Below are 14,730 nucleotides of genomic sequence, written 5' to 3' on the forward strand. Positions count from 1 at the left end.
TCTGAGTGCATTTCCTCTATTTTCCTCTCATTATTTTATCCTCACTTTTTCCAAGTTCTGCTCAAAGGGGTTTCTCTCCATCTTGTTGTAATCCCTTTGACCATTTAGTGCGGTGTGCCATGAGATGATTTGGTGCTAGATACCATTAATAAACATTAATCGAGCTCCTCGAATATTTACTAGACTGGACTTTAAATGCTCATTTCCAGCTCAATATTATATTTCTGACTAAAGCAGAATATGTAAGGAAAGACATAAAAAGTGTCCTTAAAGAATAGTACTTCAAAGGAAATACTGGTGATATACTCAACTCACCTTGTAGGTCTGCTTGTCCACGGTCTCCACCACAACCATGTCTCCGGTCTGGTCGATCCTGTAGACTGGAGACTGCAGCTTCACTCGGTCTCCCAGCTCCCTCGCCATGCACTGACTCACCTGATTCGAACCTCCTACAAACTTCCTCTCCTTGAGACACAAAGAGAGCAGAGTTCAGTGAGCACCAACAGGGAGAGCAGATGCAGCAACACTGGTTTCTATTTATATTGGGTGGAAGTGACTCTGATCCCCCTCTGGGTACCCCTCGGCAAGGCTAATAAACTCCCAGTTTGGAATGAAGCCGATAAAATCCCCTGATTTATCCTGGTGATACACACCGGTTATCCTCAGTCCGCATTCATTTCCTTCACTACAAATTTCTGCATCTTAATTCAAAAGAAACACGTTCATAAAGCCAGGCCAGCAAATGTTAAATGATGAAGATGACAGTGAGGAGGTAGAGAGGTTTGGGCTGTCAAAGCTCCGATACACAAAACCATTTCCATGTGGTTAGTGTCAACATCTCTCTCATCCCTGACCAGAAACACATTGTGTGCATTCCTCTGTGGCATTTGGATGAATTTGTCAAGCAGTCGCTGTGAAAGCACGAGCTACACCTGAATCAGTCCTGGGCGGTGAAACGAGGTGAGCCTCTTCTTGTCTTGTTTGATTAAAGACACATTTGCAGTTTTGCAGGAGGAGTGCAGCTGCACTCGAAGCAATGCATACCAATAGCATATCCATATGTTTAAGATGACTATGTGTAAATAAATACTTCAAACACCCCTATGTATGCACCATCCACAAGGCGTGCAAGCTTTAAATGTGGAGCAAACAGGAAGGAGCCGACTGCACTACTGTTTGTCATTTGTTTACCAAAGCCTTTGTGGCTATGGGAACAAGGCCCTCAGCTTGAGGAACGGCAGCAGAAAAGACGCCCTGAGTATTCCAAGAAAACATCTTTTGTGTGGACAGCATCTTATTCAGGCCAGACTAAGGAGACTGGGCTGTGAGGGATCTCCCTCTGACGTTCACACTGCTCCTCTGAATCACTGAATGAATCTGTGTGAGAGGCAGAGAACGCAAGTCCACTTCTTGGCATGCCGAGAGAATATTCTGTTTGTTCAGACAGATATATAAAAAAACGAATTCTTTCAGTCTGTTGTTCTGAATCAGTAGGTATAATTTTGGGCAGACATACCTGTCCTCCATTGGTGGTGGAGAAGATCCTCATTGTCCCTCCGCACTGTTTGACGTACCAGAGGAACCAGAGAGCCGACACCTCGTGGGGTTCAGAGGTCACGTTTACGTTGACAAACAGTGTGGCGAAGCGACGAGCAGTTCTGGGAGGGATTACATGGAAGGTAAGAAGTCTTTAAATACTGCAGGTACCCCAGTCACAATTTTTATATTCTGTAAGAGTGTGAACAAAGCACAAATAAATCACCATGTCAGGGATTTCTGCTTGCTTGTCCTACTTTTCCAGCAGAGACTTGCACATAATCTACATTTGAGCAGTAATTCAAACACAGGAGCGGTACAATCTTTTAATTAGTGAAGGACTGTTATTTCTATGTTGTTACAAAAATGTAATTTACTTTTTACAAGCTGCATATTTTAAATTTACACAGTAATTAGATTATCAAAAACATTCTCACTCACAGTGCATCATATACTGAAGCTTCTCCACCAAAAACCTCTATGAAACAGCTACAACCTTCAGCATCCGTTTTCAAAGTTTTTGCAGGGATGAGAATTCTTATTCTTATTAGTGCTGACACAGGAAGCTGTAACCATTTCCACCTCTGCAAGTTTGAGTCACTGAACTGGACCTCTTAACTGTGACTGTGGTGTTGGAGCCTTTTAGATCATTTTATTGGAAATAGCATGATGTGCTCTTTGGTTAATCCTACTTCCAGCTCTGGTGAGTGGAATTGTGCAGAATGCTGCATCCATGCACCCTATGAGATACCTTGCTAACTGAGCTCGCTACCATTAGCTTATAACTTTAGCATTAGCTTTAGATTTAGCAATACAACTTTACCCTGGATATAAACGAGATAACAGGATGAATAGCTAGACCTATTCTCTGCACAAACGGGAAACATTTTGAACATGTTACCTGGTCCAGCAGAGTTTTTCAAAGAGTTCCTGCATGGTCATCTTGTCCCACTCCTCAGCATGGGGAGCTCTCCAGGGAGCGTCTCTGGGAATCTGAAATGCAGGAGGGTGTTCAGCATGAGTCAGGCATGTAGCAGGTGTGCAACCTGTCCAGTAAACCAATCTAGAATGCTTATTAATAAGAATACTCATTAATAGTGAGAACTGCTTTACCTCCTCGCCCATCTTATCCATTGTTCTAAAGAGGTTGTTGAAGTCCATCAAAGCGATGGGGTTCCACATGGGAGGCAAGGAGCCTTTGAACGGGTAAGACTTTCCCTGTTGGACACATGATTGCGGCCATCATCACCAAAACAATATTCTTCAATCATCAAATGCTTATAAAAGCTGTGCTTAATGATGGCAGCATTCAAAGAACAACATTTCAGCATTTGCCATTAAAGATTTGTTTCAGTTGACCTCTAACTGACCGTGAAAGCAGTTTGAAGAGTGGTGGAGAAAGTGGAGTAATAGCTTGTGCAATGTTTACAACTGAATCAGAGATACTGAATCATTAAATGTGATAAGAGTAGCCATAATCTAAAGCCATAATTTTTATGCCTGGTCTAGTTTATTTCTGCATTTCTCAATCACACACAAAGACATACAAACACAGAGGTGACAGTCAGGGGTAGATGCAGTGGTTTCAAAACTATCAAGGTCACTTATTTGTGTTTTGGTTTCCAAAACACAATTGTAACTAGAGATGAATTTTTGTTGCTTTCTAGCAATGGTCTCTTAGCTACGTGTTGATGTAACCTCAAATAATCTCTCCCGTAATATGGCATTTAGCTTGACAAGGACATTTATTTCAAGTCCCACTAAACACAAACTGTTGAAATTCCCTCAGCCTCACAGAGCTGCTAGCTCAGAGACACTGCAGCTGTCTGCAGCTGTATTGAATTAATAATGGCTCCTATTATTTACATTCTCTTAACGTATTGTGTTGTGTAAGGTGATACCACTGTAATAAAGGAAAAAAACAAAACAAATATCAAAAGTGTTTAGTTGTTCATTTCATTGTCCAACAATGCAGCTGTAACTGTCCAGCTGTTATGTAGCCCTAAAATCTTCTTGTCACGGTTAAAGGTAAATCCGTTACTGAGCTAGTCTAATGTCAAATATAGCAATATTTCTTTGTTTCTCCTTGCAAAACTCTCTCAGTATCATTGAAAATCATTATTGATGCATAAATATTACAGAAACAGAAATGTGTAACCTCTTAAACTACAAGACTCAACTGTAGTGGCATCACCAAAAAGTATGATTATGCTAAGAAAAAACAAATCTGTTAGATTAGCATAAAAAAGTACATGGGTAAGCACAATAAAGTGTTTCCTAAGGGGTAATTATAAGAAATAAGACTTTTAATTATATTATCTATAGCAAGGGTTCTGAAATTTAGATGGACGGTTGCAAAGGAAAAATGTACAAAATTAAGAAAAAAAAAGAAAGGCAAATTGTTCTCATACTGTCCCACGGCATGGCAAATTCGGTATCAACAAATTCTGTCATTTTCACTGGAGAGCCACAGAAAACAATTGAACATTCTTTGAGAACCTTAGATCAATAATAAGTTCACACATTTCTCAGATCAGACTCCTCAAAAACAATGAAAGAGAAGACTTCTGTTGAATAAAAATAGCACAGCAAAGTGTTGTGTGACTTTCACTGCTTAAAACATGTAAAAGCAGCTGCACAATTATTTGTGATATTACTAGATTTAGCCATTTACTGAAATAAAATGATCACCTGTTTGTTTGTTTTTAAAGTGTGTGTGTGTGTGTGTGTGTGTGTGTGTGTGTGTGTGTGTGTGTGTGTGTGTGTGTGTGTGTGTGTGTGTGTGTGTGTGACTGCAAGGTGACAGCACCTTTGTTTTTTAGTATTCACAGTCTGTTCTTCACTGCTACACAGAATTCAGTGATAGACAGAGAGGGATGATGATGATGATGTGTCTCATTGCAGCATACTGTCTCTGCTTCTGTGCACAGAACAACAGGTCTGTCTCCATGGTGACCACGGCCAAGAGAATACAGAGGGAGGAGAGAAGAGGAGGGGGAGATGAAGCATGGCAACATCTGTTTCCACATCAGCGAGCAGGGAAGTGTCCTCAATCAGAGGACCAAACGAAGACTGCTTGAAGACAAAGGTGACTGTACTTCAGAGTAGGAGGATTTTATTACAACCATATAAAGATAAAGATTTCAATTAATCTCAGAAATCGCTAATCACTGCCCTTGGACTTTTATCCAAATTACATTGTACGCTCTTATCTGACTTCTAAACAAACATCTATGATCAATAAATATTTTATTGCCCAACGTAATATACAGTACTGGGAAAAATGTTTGCTCTTCTTGATTTCTTATTTTTTAAACTACATTTAGTTTTAAAATTTAGTAAATTATTAAATGATTAGATTAACTAATCATTTCATTTAATAAGGGAAAAAAGCTACACAAACCTACCATGTCCTATTTGAAAAAGTAGTTGCCCTCCCTTGTTAAATTGTGAATTTACTTTGATCAGCCACATTTTTTGGAAAGCTGACCTTTGAAAAGTTCACTTTCAACTAGCCACACTAATCCAGAAATCACTTAAATATAACCTGTCTGACAAAGTGAAGTAAGCTAAGCAACACGTCATGCCTTGATCTATAGAAACGCAAAAAAACAGCTGAAAGACAAAGCCAATAACATCCATCAGTCTGGAAAACCTTTTCTAAGACTAAACCAAGTGGAGAGCTGTTATTCAAAAATTGAGAAAACTTTCTAGGAGTGGCCAGTGACCAAAATGACTCCAGGAGTGCATCAATGACTCGTCCAGGAGGTCACAAAAGCACCCAGAACAACATCTCAAGAACTGCAGGCCTCACCTGCCTCAGTTAAGGTGTTCATGATTTATCCAGTAAGAACTACATAAGGCAAAAATGGTCTCGATGGGAGAGTTTCATAGCAAAACCCACTGTTGACCAAAAAGAATATAAAGGCTCGTCTCATATTTGCCAAAAAACACCAGAAAAACAGATTTGATTTGGTTGCAAAATAATGCAACTCCAAATAATATATCTGAATATGTCAAAGTGTGTCTAAAAATGACAAACTGGTGTATCAGATGGCTGTTCCCTCTGCTTTTTGCCAGCTCTCACAAGCTGGTGGCTTCTTAGTGAATGTGCAGCACTTGGCATTCTCTAAAAGCAAGCTAAACAGACACAGCTGGTACGGCCGTTTCCCTCACTGGTCTTGTGAACGTGCAAACATGCACAGCATCCAAAGTGCTGCAGGATCCAAGGGACAATCCCGGACTCTTTCTCAATCTCTGATAAGCAAGCACAGTATTTAATCAAAGTCTGTTTCCCCGTCTCTGATAGTGATCCCTCATTAATGAATCCAGTGCTGAGAGCTGCATTTGCCTGTTAGGCGGTGGTTTGCTGATAAGAGAAAGCAGTACTGGCCTTTTGGATTACAATCTGCCATAGAAAAGCTGATTAGCTACATGGCTTGCTTGAAAGCTAGCTGTAATTACACAATGGCTTGGGACACATGCTGATTTACAATTACTCTAGCTTTTGTTCTGTGAAGAAATGTAGAGGGTGTCAAATGGGTTAGATCACTGCTTACTGTTCATATAAAGTCTTATTGACTTGTGTCACCATGTGAAACTATGAGTTTATTCTTTTGAATTTCTTCTTTTGTAATTCAAAGCTACTGACAAACAAAAAGGTGTAGTAAAACACTAACACACACACGATAAAAATATAGGTAATAAAGACTGATTGCTGTGAACTGCCGATGCAGGGATTGGTTCTCAGGTGTAAGATAATAAATCATATCAAAACACCACCTCTGAAGCCAGTCTAAAGATTTCTTGTATTTCTATCTTGCAGGGCATTCATTATTGGCCAACATAAAATGCAAACAGTTTTACAATATCTAATGGTTTCCAAAACCCTGACATTTTCTCTGAAAGGCCCCATTTGAATAGCTACTAGAGTTTTGAGTTTGCTTATCACTGTAATTATTATAGCATTCTAAGACTTCCTTTACTTCACCTTAATATAGGTTGTTTCTTTCTGCTTAATAAGTTCTACCTTGAACAGCTGGGATAGGCTCCAGCGACCCCGTGACCCTGAAAAGGATAAGCGGAAGCGAATGGATGGATGGAAGTTCTGGCTTGAGAGCCTTTCATTTGGGTCTTTTCGCCACACCCATAACAGGGTAGCCAAAGCCATAGTAGCCACTTCCATCACAGCTTAATGGTAAGCTCAGTCCACCAGCTGGTAAAAGGGAAATAATGTGAGCATCCCATCCCATTTTTAGCGCTTTAAAAAGGCATTAGTTACAGCTACGAGTAGATGCAAAAATGGAGAGAAGAGAAGGAGCAAGACTCTTAACTTCCATCTTGGACCACTGTAACACTTGTTGGTGTGTGAACGTGTATATCAGTGTAAGCTGTGAGAGCAGTAACACTAGAATATGCATACACAAAAGCACAAACATGTGCACACACAGAGCACATACACACTGCCTGACAGTGATAGGTGGGAGCTGCTTTTGATGAGGCATGCTGCCATGGAAACCAGCCAGGAAGCTACGAGTGGCGTGTGTGAGTCTGAGTCTTCGAGTGGATCTTACAGAGATAGTAGCTAGGGAGACACAGTCACATGGGAGCTCCCATACACCAGAATGGATTCATTTAGGGTTCACATAACATGCCACAACAGCAGAAATAGAGAAATGTGTTTTCTAACTGCTGTCTGTGTTATGCTGGTGATATTTCGCAGCGCTGTTGTAAGTAGGTTAAGTCAATAATACATCAGTGCTAGGGACAGGGTGGTGAAGATCACGAAACCATGCTTCATTGTCAATCAGTCGCTAAATAAATGGACTAAACAAAAACCACAGAGAGCACACAGTGTTCTTGATCAATATGTTACCCAAGTAATCATAGCACAGAAGACTTCTCGTCTTTTCCTGTGCCTGGATGTTTTAAATTCAACAAGGAAAACACAGGGTGGCTTTTTTAAATGCAGCCAAGTGAGATCTAGAGCAGGGGTAGGCAACCATTCTGATGGCGAGTGCCATTTAAAATTTCCTCAGAAGTCAGTGTGTCATATGATTGCATTAGCAGTAAATTTAATAATGCTCTATATGAACAGTTACACACTACATAGAACCACTTTGTAGAATTATATTTGTTCGCAGATGTTGGCAGCTATCAGCGAATAGTTATCAGCTATTTTGAAACAAAAAAAAGACACTTTTTATCCATAACACCAAATGAACTGTACAACAGAAAATACAAATGCTATTTATGGTCTCCTCACAAGAATCCATCCATCCATCCATTCGCTTCCGCTTATCCTTTTCAGGGTCGCGGGGGGCGCTGGAGCCTATCCCAGCTGTCATAGGGCGAAAGGCGGGGTACACCCTGGACAGGTCGCCAGTCTGTCGCAGGGCTAACACACAGGGACAGACAACCATTCACACTCACATTCACTCGCACATTCACACCTAGTGGCAATTTGGATTATCCAATTAACCTATCCCCACAAGCTGCATGTCTTTGGACGGTGGGAGGAAGCCGGAGTACCCGGAGAGAACCCACGCGAACACGGGGAGAACATGCAAACTCCACACAGAAAGACCCCGGCCTGATGGTGGAATTGAACTCAGGACCTTCTTGCTGTGCGGCAACAGTGCTAACCACCGTGCCTCACAAGAATGATAAGGAAAAATAAACTAACCCAATATGGCATGTTTGTTAATACAGAGACACACATGTTAATGTGATCTCTGGTCTCCCACTCAGAGACACAGGTCTCCGAGTGTCCAGCATTCAGACGGCTACCTGAGGACACTCATGTGAGAGAAAATCTGCTCACACAGATATGTAGAGCCAAATACTGTCAATAAGGCCTCTGCAATGTTCTGAAGACAGTTAAACTTGTCAGGTAGTGATGTCCAGCAGGTGAAAATGCACAGCTGTGGATTCCAGCTGCTTCGATGTTGCATTAACTGGCATTAACTCAGCCAGTTAATGCGAGACAAATCTAGCTGCTCATTAAAGCTTTCTGGTTTGATCAGAAAATAAAACATTGGTCCATACACCTGAAAGGCCCAAAAGTGCATTGTGTCTCGAGTCTACGGATGTATCCATGTATCTCCGTGGTGCTGATGCTGTGCTGAGCGGACAGCTCCTGAAGCTTTTGAAGTGTCGGAATGTGGAAAGCTAACAACGTCCCTCTCACCAGTAGGCTAAGTTATTTTTAGCCAATTACAAGTTGAATCTAGTACTTGGGGTTGTTAGTTAAGATACTGTCATTAAGAAGCGGCACAACTAATGTGTCTATGCAAGCTGATTTGCTATGTGCACCGCTGGCGCGGCCATTTATTTTTTGATGCACCTTCTCAGATTAATTTACTGCGTGTCGTGCCCAGGGCTGGACTGGGACAAAAAAAGGTATTAAAGCCATAAAGCCTTTGAATGAAAACAAATGCTGTTGTCAGCTCTGTGATGTAAAATCTTGTTGGTATATGTATGATTTCTATACATTTTACATCAGATAAAAACTTTGGTTGTAAGCTTCAGATAATTATTTAATAACAGCCAGACATTTTAAATGAGAAGAACAAAGAAAAGTATTTCTTTGTGCCCCCCTTTCCCTGTTAATGCCCTACCTGCCCCCCTGGCAAAACTTTGCTAGACCCGCCCCTGCACAGTTACCAGCTGTCAGCTACTTAGAAAAGGATCCTGGTGTTATTTGTCTCTCAAAAACAGTTCATAACTTCCCTTCAACTCATTCATGTCACCTAAAAGGTAAACCTGTTTCTCCATCACCTGTTCAGCTCTGATGATTCAGTAAGGACATCTCCTGGTTTCATCTTCATGTTTCCCTCTCACCACATATCCAAATCGACATCATGACCAGCAGCTTTACAGCTGTGGCTCCAGCAAACATCAGCTGATACTAAAAATTAATATTAAATAAATTCTAACAACAGCTGATGAAGCTTAAACGTGCTGTTTAGCGCGACATCCGGCGGTTTCCTCTTTCTGGCGCAAAGTAGGCGATAAACAAGAGAGAAAAGCCGATCAGCTGATCATTGATCAGTTTCATGATTGAAGTAGCAACAGGAGAGAGAGGGGGAGAGAATGAGAGAAGAAGAGGCAGCTGTGCAGCAAAGACACAGAATAACTCCACCTTTGTGTCTTTTTTCATTCTAGCTGAAGTACAGGACAAACTGTGTTCATTCTCAGCTCAACTTAGACTTAGACTTAGTTCCTCCTACGCCGGGCGGCGCATCGGGCAGCTCAACACGAAACTCGTAATAATATTTCTGAATGCGGGACGATTCCGTTTGTACGGGACGGTTGGCAACTCTACTAATTAACCTTATGAATAAAATAAAGTTCACTATCAGTAACATCATAGCACCGACCCAGCTGTATAGAAACTCCATCATGCTAGCTAGTACGCAGTACGAGTTATTGTAACTGACTGTAAAAAGTCAGCATAATGAAAATAAACTCCACCTAAGCTTGGTTTATATCTGACCCAGATAGACTGCAGGTCATAACTTCTTACCTGAAGTTCAGTTCACCTGACGCTCGGACCGGCAGCCGCCTTGGGTCTCTCCTCGTCCTGCCTCCGATCTCCCTCATCCACGTGCAGCCTCCACCACTTGTTAATTTTACTGAATCTGTGGAAGCTCCACGATGCCACCACCAAACAACTGAGCTATTTTTACACACCGGCCAGCATCTGGCCAATCCAACACCTTTCATTGTTTATACCGTTACAAAAAAAATAAAAAATCATCGGGCCACCGAGCAAATGCCCATTATGCAAGATGGCCAGTCCAGCTATGGCCGTGCCATCAGTTAACCCTTCGCGTGCCAACTGTGGCACGCGTGCCTAGGGTTGCCGACCCCTTATCTAGAGTATTATTCTGCACAGACTGTATTTTTTAGCAGCAGCTGTGCAAGTTTGAAAGAACACAGGTTTACTAAATGCTAAATAACGTGCTCCTTTAAAAATAACTTTCTGACAAATAAATACTAGAGCAATATCATCAGCTGCCACTCCAGTGTACTCTAATCCTGCAAATGAACACCTACTCCATGGTGTTTAAATCTGCACCTTCAGTGAGCTATGCATAGTGTAGCAACAATCTCTCTCGGTTAGAGGAAGGAAGCATGGCATATGTGGCATACCATAAAATTCACTTTAAGGCTAGAATTGGAAAAGCGAGGGAAGCAGTGCTTTCCAAGTCAAATCTAAAAACTGGCATCAATTAAAACGTGCCAAGGTGAAAGCAATCTCTCTCCTTTCATCTCAAACAGCATTCTGTCATTCCAGCCTGTCGCTGGAAGCTCTGTTTGCCTTGGAAACGGCTTGCATTGGAAAATGTAGCACGTTTCCTGTGTGTAATGTAGATAAATGTCTGGTATTTGGTGGAAGACTAGTGGGAGACCAGCATGCGAGGCAAACTGCTGCTAAAGGTAGCTAGCTCCTCTTTCTTTTTAAAAGATCAAATGTAGGCCTATGTTTCTGTGGTTTTGTAGAATGCCATGCATTACTGTAGATTAAACAGAGTAAAAGCTTTAAATGAGTTTGAAATTACCTTAGCCTTAAACATTTCCACTATTAGTTGTGGTCCATAAAACACTGACAAGGAACATTTTTCTGTAGAATAATTACTTTTACTTTACTTATTTATTTGCTTTTGATGATTTATCCACAATTTCAATCATCAATGCAGTTATACATGTAATGAGGTGTTTTCATAGTGGTTTATTGTCTCTTTTGCTAAAGTAATGGTTCTTTTAAAAAAACAGAAAGAACCATCGAACACTCGTCACCGTCAGCTATCACTAAATATTTTTTACTAATATAATAGAAATAATAATATTTTACAATTCTTCGGCCAGGAATGAGTGCAGAAAAGTAAAGAAATCTATGTGGAGTGTTATGTACTATACATGGTCACGGTATCTGTTAATCTGATAATCTGTTAATACCATATGTTTTAGTGTGTGTATGTGCGTGTGTGTGTGTGTGTGTGTGTGTGTGTGTGTGTTGGTGGAGGGGGGGATATATTGTAGTGTTTCATATGTGCATTTTGTTGTGCACACACCTAGAGGGCAGAAGTAATAATAATCCACCCGGTTGTTAAGTGATGACGTGACGAATCCTACTTCCAGGCCTAAAGTAGTCTGCGTTTAATATGGCTTTTGTGTTGTTAACATGTTTAATGTTATGTATTTTCTTCTATTTAATCTCAAAAATGTCATGGTCCGCGGCCCGGCGTCCGGGGTGCTGCTGGGATGTCCACGCCCACGAGCGTGGCTGCTAACCCCACACCTGCATCCCATCCCAGGCGATCACCAGGTGGACTATTTAATCCTGCCCTACCTGCTGCTCCACGCCAGTCTGTAGTCGCCTCTCAGCGGTAACGTACGCCTGCGGGAAAAGAACTCTTATGACAAACTCTCCATCGGACCTAACACTGTTTTTTCCCTGTGTACCCAGATCACAACTCGGCGTGTTTTTGTTTCCGAGCCACCTGCCTGTCCACCTGTCCGCCTGAGATTTGGTTCACCATCAGCTTCACCGTCTCGACCCCTTTTGGAGCTCCACCCCCCTGTGGTTCACTCGGCCCGGCTATCACCGTGAGACGCACACTCCACCTTCCCTCGTATGCTGCCTTTTTTCCGCACCCCAGTAATCTGTCTCTCTTTTTGTTTTACAGCCTCTCACAGCCCCGCTCTCGGCGTTCCCTGCGCGGTCCCTCGGTTTCTTCTGGTTCCATACGTTGTTTTTCAGGCTACCCTCACGGGACACCTTTAGTTGCAATAAAAATTACTTTCTTTATTCGCTCCTACCCTAGTGTGTGTGTTCTGCTACTGGGTCCTGCCTGCGCTCGGAACTTCGGTTCATGACAAAAAAAGCTCCTAAAACAGTCACTGATCACTGTTGACCTCCCTTGGCTTTTATTACCGCTAATCATTTATTTAAGCTCAGTTTTTAAAACCTTAGGATGTAACTACAGCCCAGCCCATGCAGCAGTATATGAATGACTAACCTCGTATTGTGGATGGATTATCTCAGTTGTTCTCCTGGCTGAAGTTTGGTCCTTTTACAGCATCCTGCCATGCGATTACATTTGTTCCTGATCACCGAGAACACTCACGTTAACTTTTATCGAGTGGAAAAAAAGTTAGCTTGTTTATATTATGCTAACATAGCTGTGTCGCTAGCGGTCACGTAGCACATCATTAGCTACAGCTAGCCAAACTTCAGTAACCCTACTAATGTCACTGCTGTTTAGTTTTCTGTCTTCATTTGTGTTGGAAGTGATAACAGAATTGTACGTTTTAATTTGTTTCCAAAACCCCGCAGTCAGGGCATGCTATATTGTATTTAGATAGAAGCTAGCGAGCTAACTTCCTGCTAACTTCTAACTCAGTTAAATGTCATAAATTCCGTTTTCATGGATGCCTGGATGTTAAACTCAATTGTTACACCTGGTAGAGCAGAACGCTGATCATTTTATTAAAGATGAAAGACTTTAGACAGTTTTTCAACTCTCAGTAATGCCATAGTGATCGTTTGATATGTGGACCTGCAGCGGAGTTTAGGCCCAGACACGGCTAGTGACGTCAGACTTAACGACCGGATTGGACTGGCTTTGAAGTTATAATTCAGTGACTGAAGATAGCCAACATAGGCACTCTCCATCCACACACACAGAGAAAGCTCCCAGCCACGTTACTCAGCCCAGTGATTTACAATAGGGGTAGTTTCACCAGGGGACATAGTAGCAATGGAAAATTAAATCAGGTAGAAGAACACAACTCTGTTAAGGACAGTGGTGCAGCCTCACTAATGAGATATTGAGCACAGAATAACAAGAACAAAGAAATATAGCCTGAGTGTCTCTTTCTTCCTTTCCTCTTTGTTTGCCTTTCAACCACTCAGAAAAGAGAAACTGCATTACTAAAATCCCTCTGGCAAAGATTAACATCTCCAGTCACTAATGCTAAAGAAGGGAGGAGTGGTGGCTGTTCTGTAGACATATAGGAAACCACAGGAACATTTGGTTTTCTTTTTCATAGTACCTCAGTCTTCTTTAAGTAATCTGGAAAGCAATATAGGGGAGATATATGGGCAATAGTGATTTAAACGGCAAACTTTAGGGCTGAAAATGCAGCCAGAATAGAATAGAAAAGTCCCGTATTGTATTTGTACATGTACAACAAAATTGTGGGTGCCCCATGCCAATTTTACAGGAATAAAATTTAAATAGTAAGACAGCAGGAATAAATAACAAACATGAGAAATATATAAAATCAAGACTAATATATACAAACAAGAGACAAAAGACATACATTAGAGCAAAAGTTGGAAAGTCTGTGTGTGAGTGGCCTGAGTGATGAGGGTTACTCAGACCATGGCTCAGATTAGTGGCTGGGTGGGCAGGAGTGGAGTTTTTTGTGGCGTATTGTTTGTTAATAGTCCAAATGGCCCAGGGGAAGAAGCTGTTAGTGAGTTTGGCGAGTCAAACAGGAGGTGGGCAGGGTCACCTGTGATGGCCCTGGTTTGTCTGAGACAGGAGAATCTGGCGATGGCCTCCAGGTGTGGCAGAGGACAGCCTTTTTTTGGCAGTATTAATTACCCTCTGCACAGCCTTTCTGATCTCAGTTGTGGGCCCTGTGTACACAGAGCATGCTCTCCACTGAGGAGCAGTAGAAGCCCAGCAGTAGCTTCTAGTCCAGGTTTTTCTTCCTCAGGACATGGAGGAAGTGCAGCCGCTGTTGGGTCTTCTTTACCAGGGTGTTTACCGAGCTTTAACCTAGGAATAAGAGGGAAAGGGGCATCTGAAGGAGGTCGGTTTGGCGATAAGGATGTCTGGGATTATAGAGTTGAATGTGGAGTTATAGTCCATGAAGGGCATCCTCACGTAGCTCTTCCTGTTAGCCAGATGGCTCTGCTCCACATATTTCATTTTTTTCCCCCAAACCACTGTCCAAAAAAACTAAAACTAAGAGTAAAAAAAAAGATATTCCTTGTAGTTGGTCATTAGGTTTGCACACATCTCAGGAGGGTTTTGGCCCTCTTTACAGAAAATCTCTAAATGCTTTAGGTTTTAAAGCCGCCTACAGCACATTTTCTACAGGACTGAGGTCTGGTGTTATAACCAGTGTGTTACCATTGGTGTTCTTGGTAACTGGTCCCAGTCTTGAGATCAT

The 14,730-nt window shown here is 41.8% G+C and overlaps 1 protein-coding gene across 1 annotated transcript in view; it reads right to left on the reverse strand.

The window, feature by feature from the left end:
• LOC146650718 (amine oxidase [flavin-containing]-like) overlaps nucleotides 1–14,730 on the reverse strand; it is a 68,916-nt gene that overhangs the window by 9,512 nt on the left and 44,674 nt on the right. Inside the window, exons 4-7 of the mRNA XM_085383957.1 lie at nucleotides 2,650–2,754; nucleotides 2,438–2,529; nucleotides 1,517–1,658; nucleotides 316–465 (exon numbers count right to left, since the gene is read on the reverse strand). Of these exons, the coding sequence (XP_085240083.1) occupies nucleotides 316–465; nucleotides 1,517–1,658; nucleotides 2,438–2,529; nucleotides 2,650–2,754 (489 nt within the window). The remainder of the gene's footprint in view (nucleotides 1–315; nucleotides 466–1,516; nucleotides 1,659–2,437; nucleotides 2,530–2,649; nucleotides 2,755–14,730) is intronic.

This window comes from Rhamphochromis longiceps, linkage group LG16 (genome assembly GCF_057381845.1).
Source record: "Rhamphochromis longiceps isolate RC_006_pf linkage group LG16, R_longiceps_female_GT1.1, whole genome shotgun sequence".
NCBI classification, from domain to species: domain Eukaryota; kingdom Metazoa; phylum Chordata; class Actinopteri; order Cichliformes; family Cichlidae; genus Rhamphochromis; species Rhamphochromis longiceps.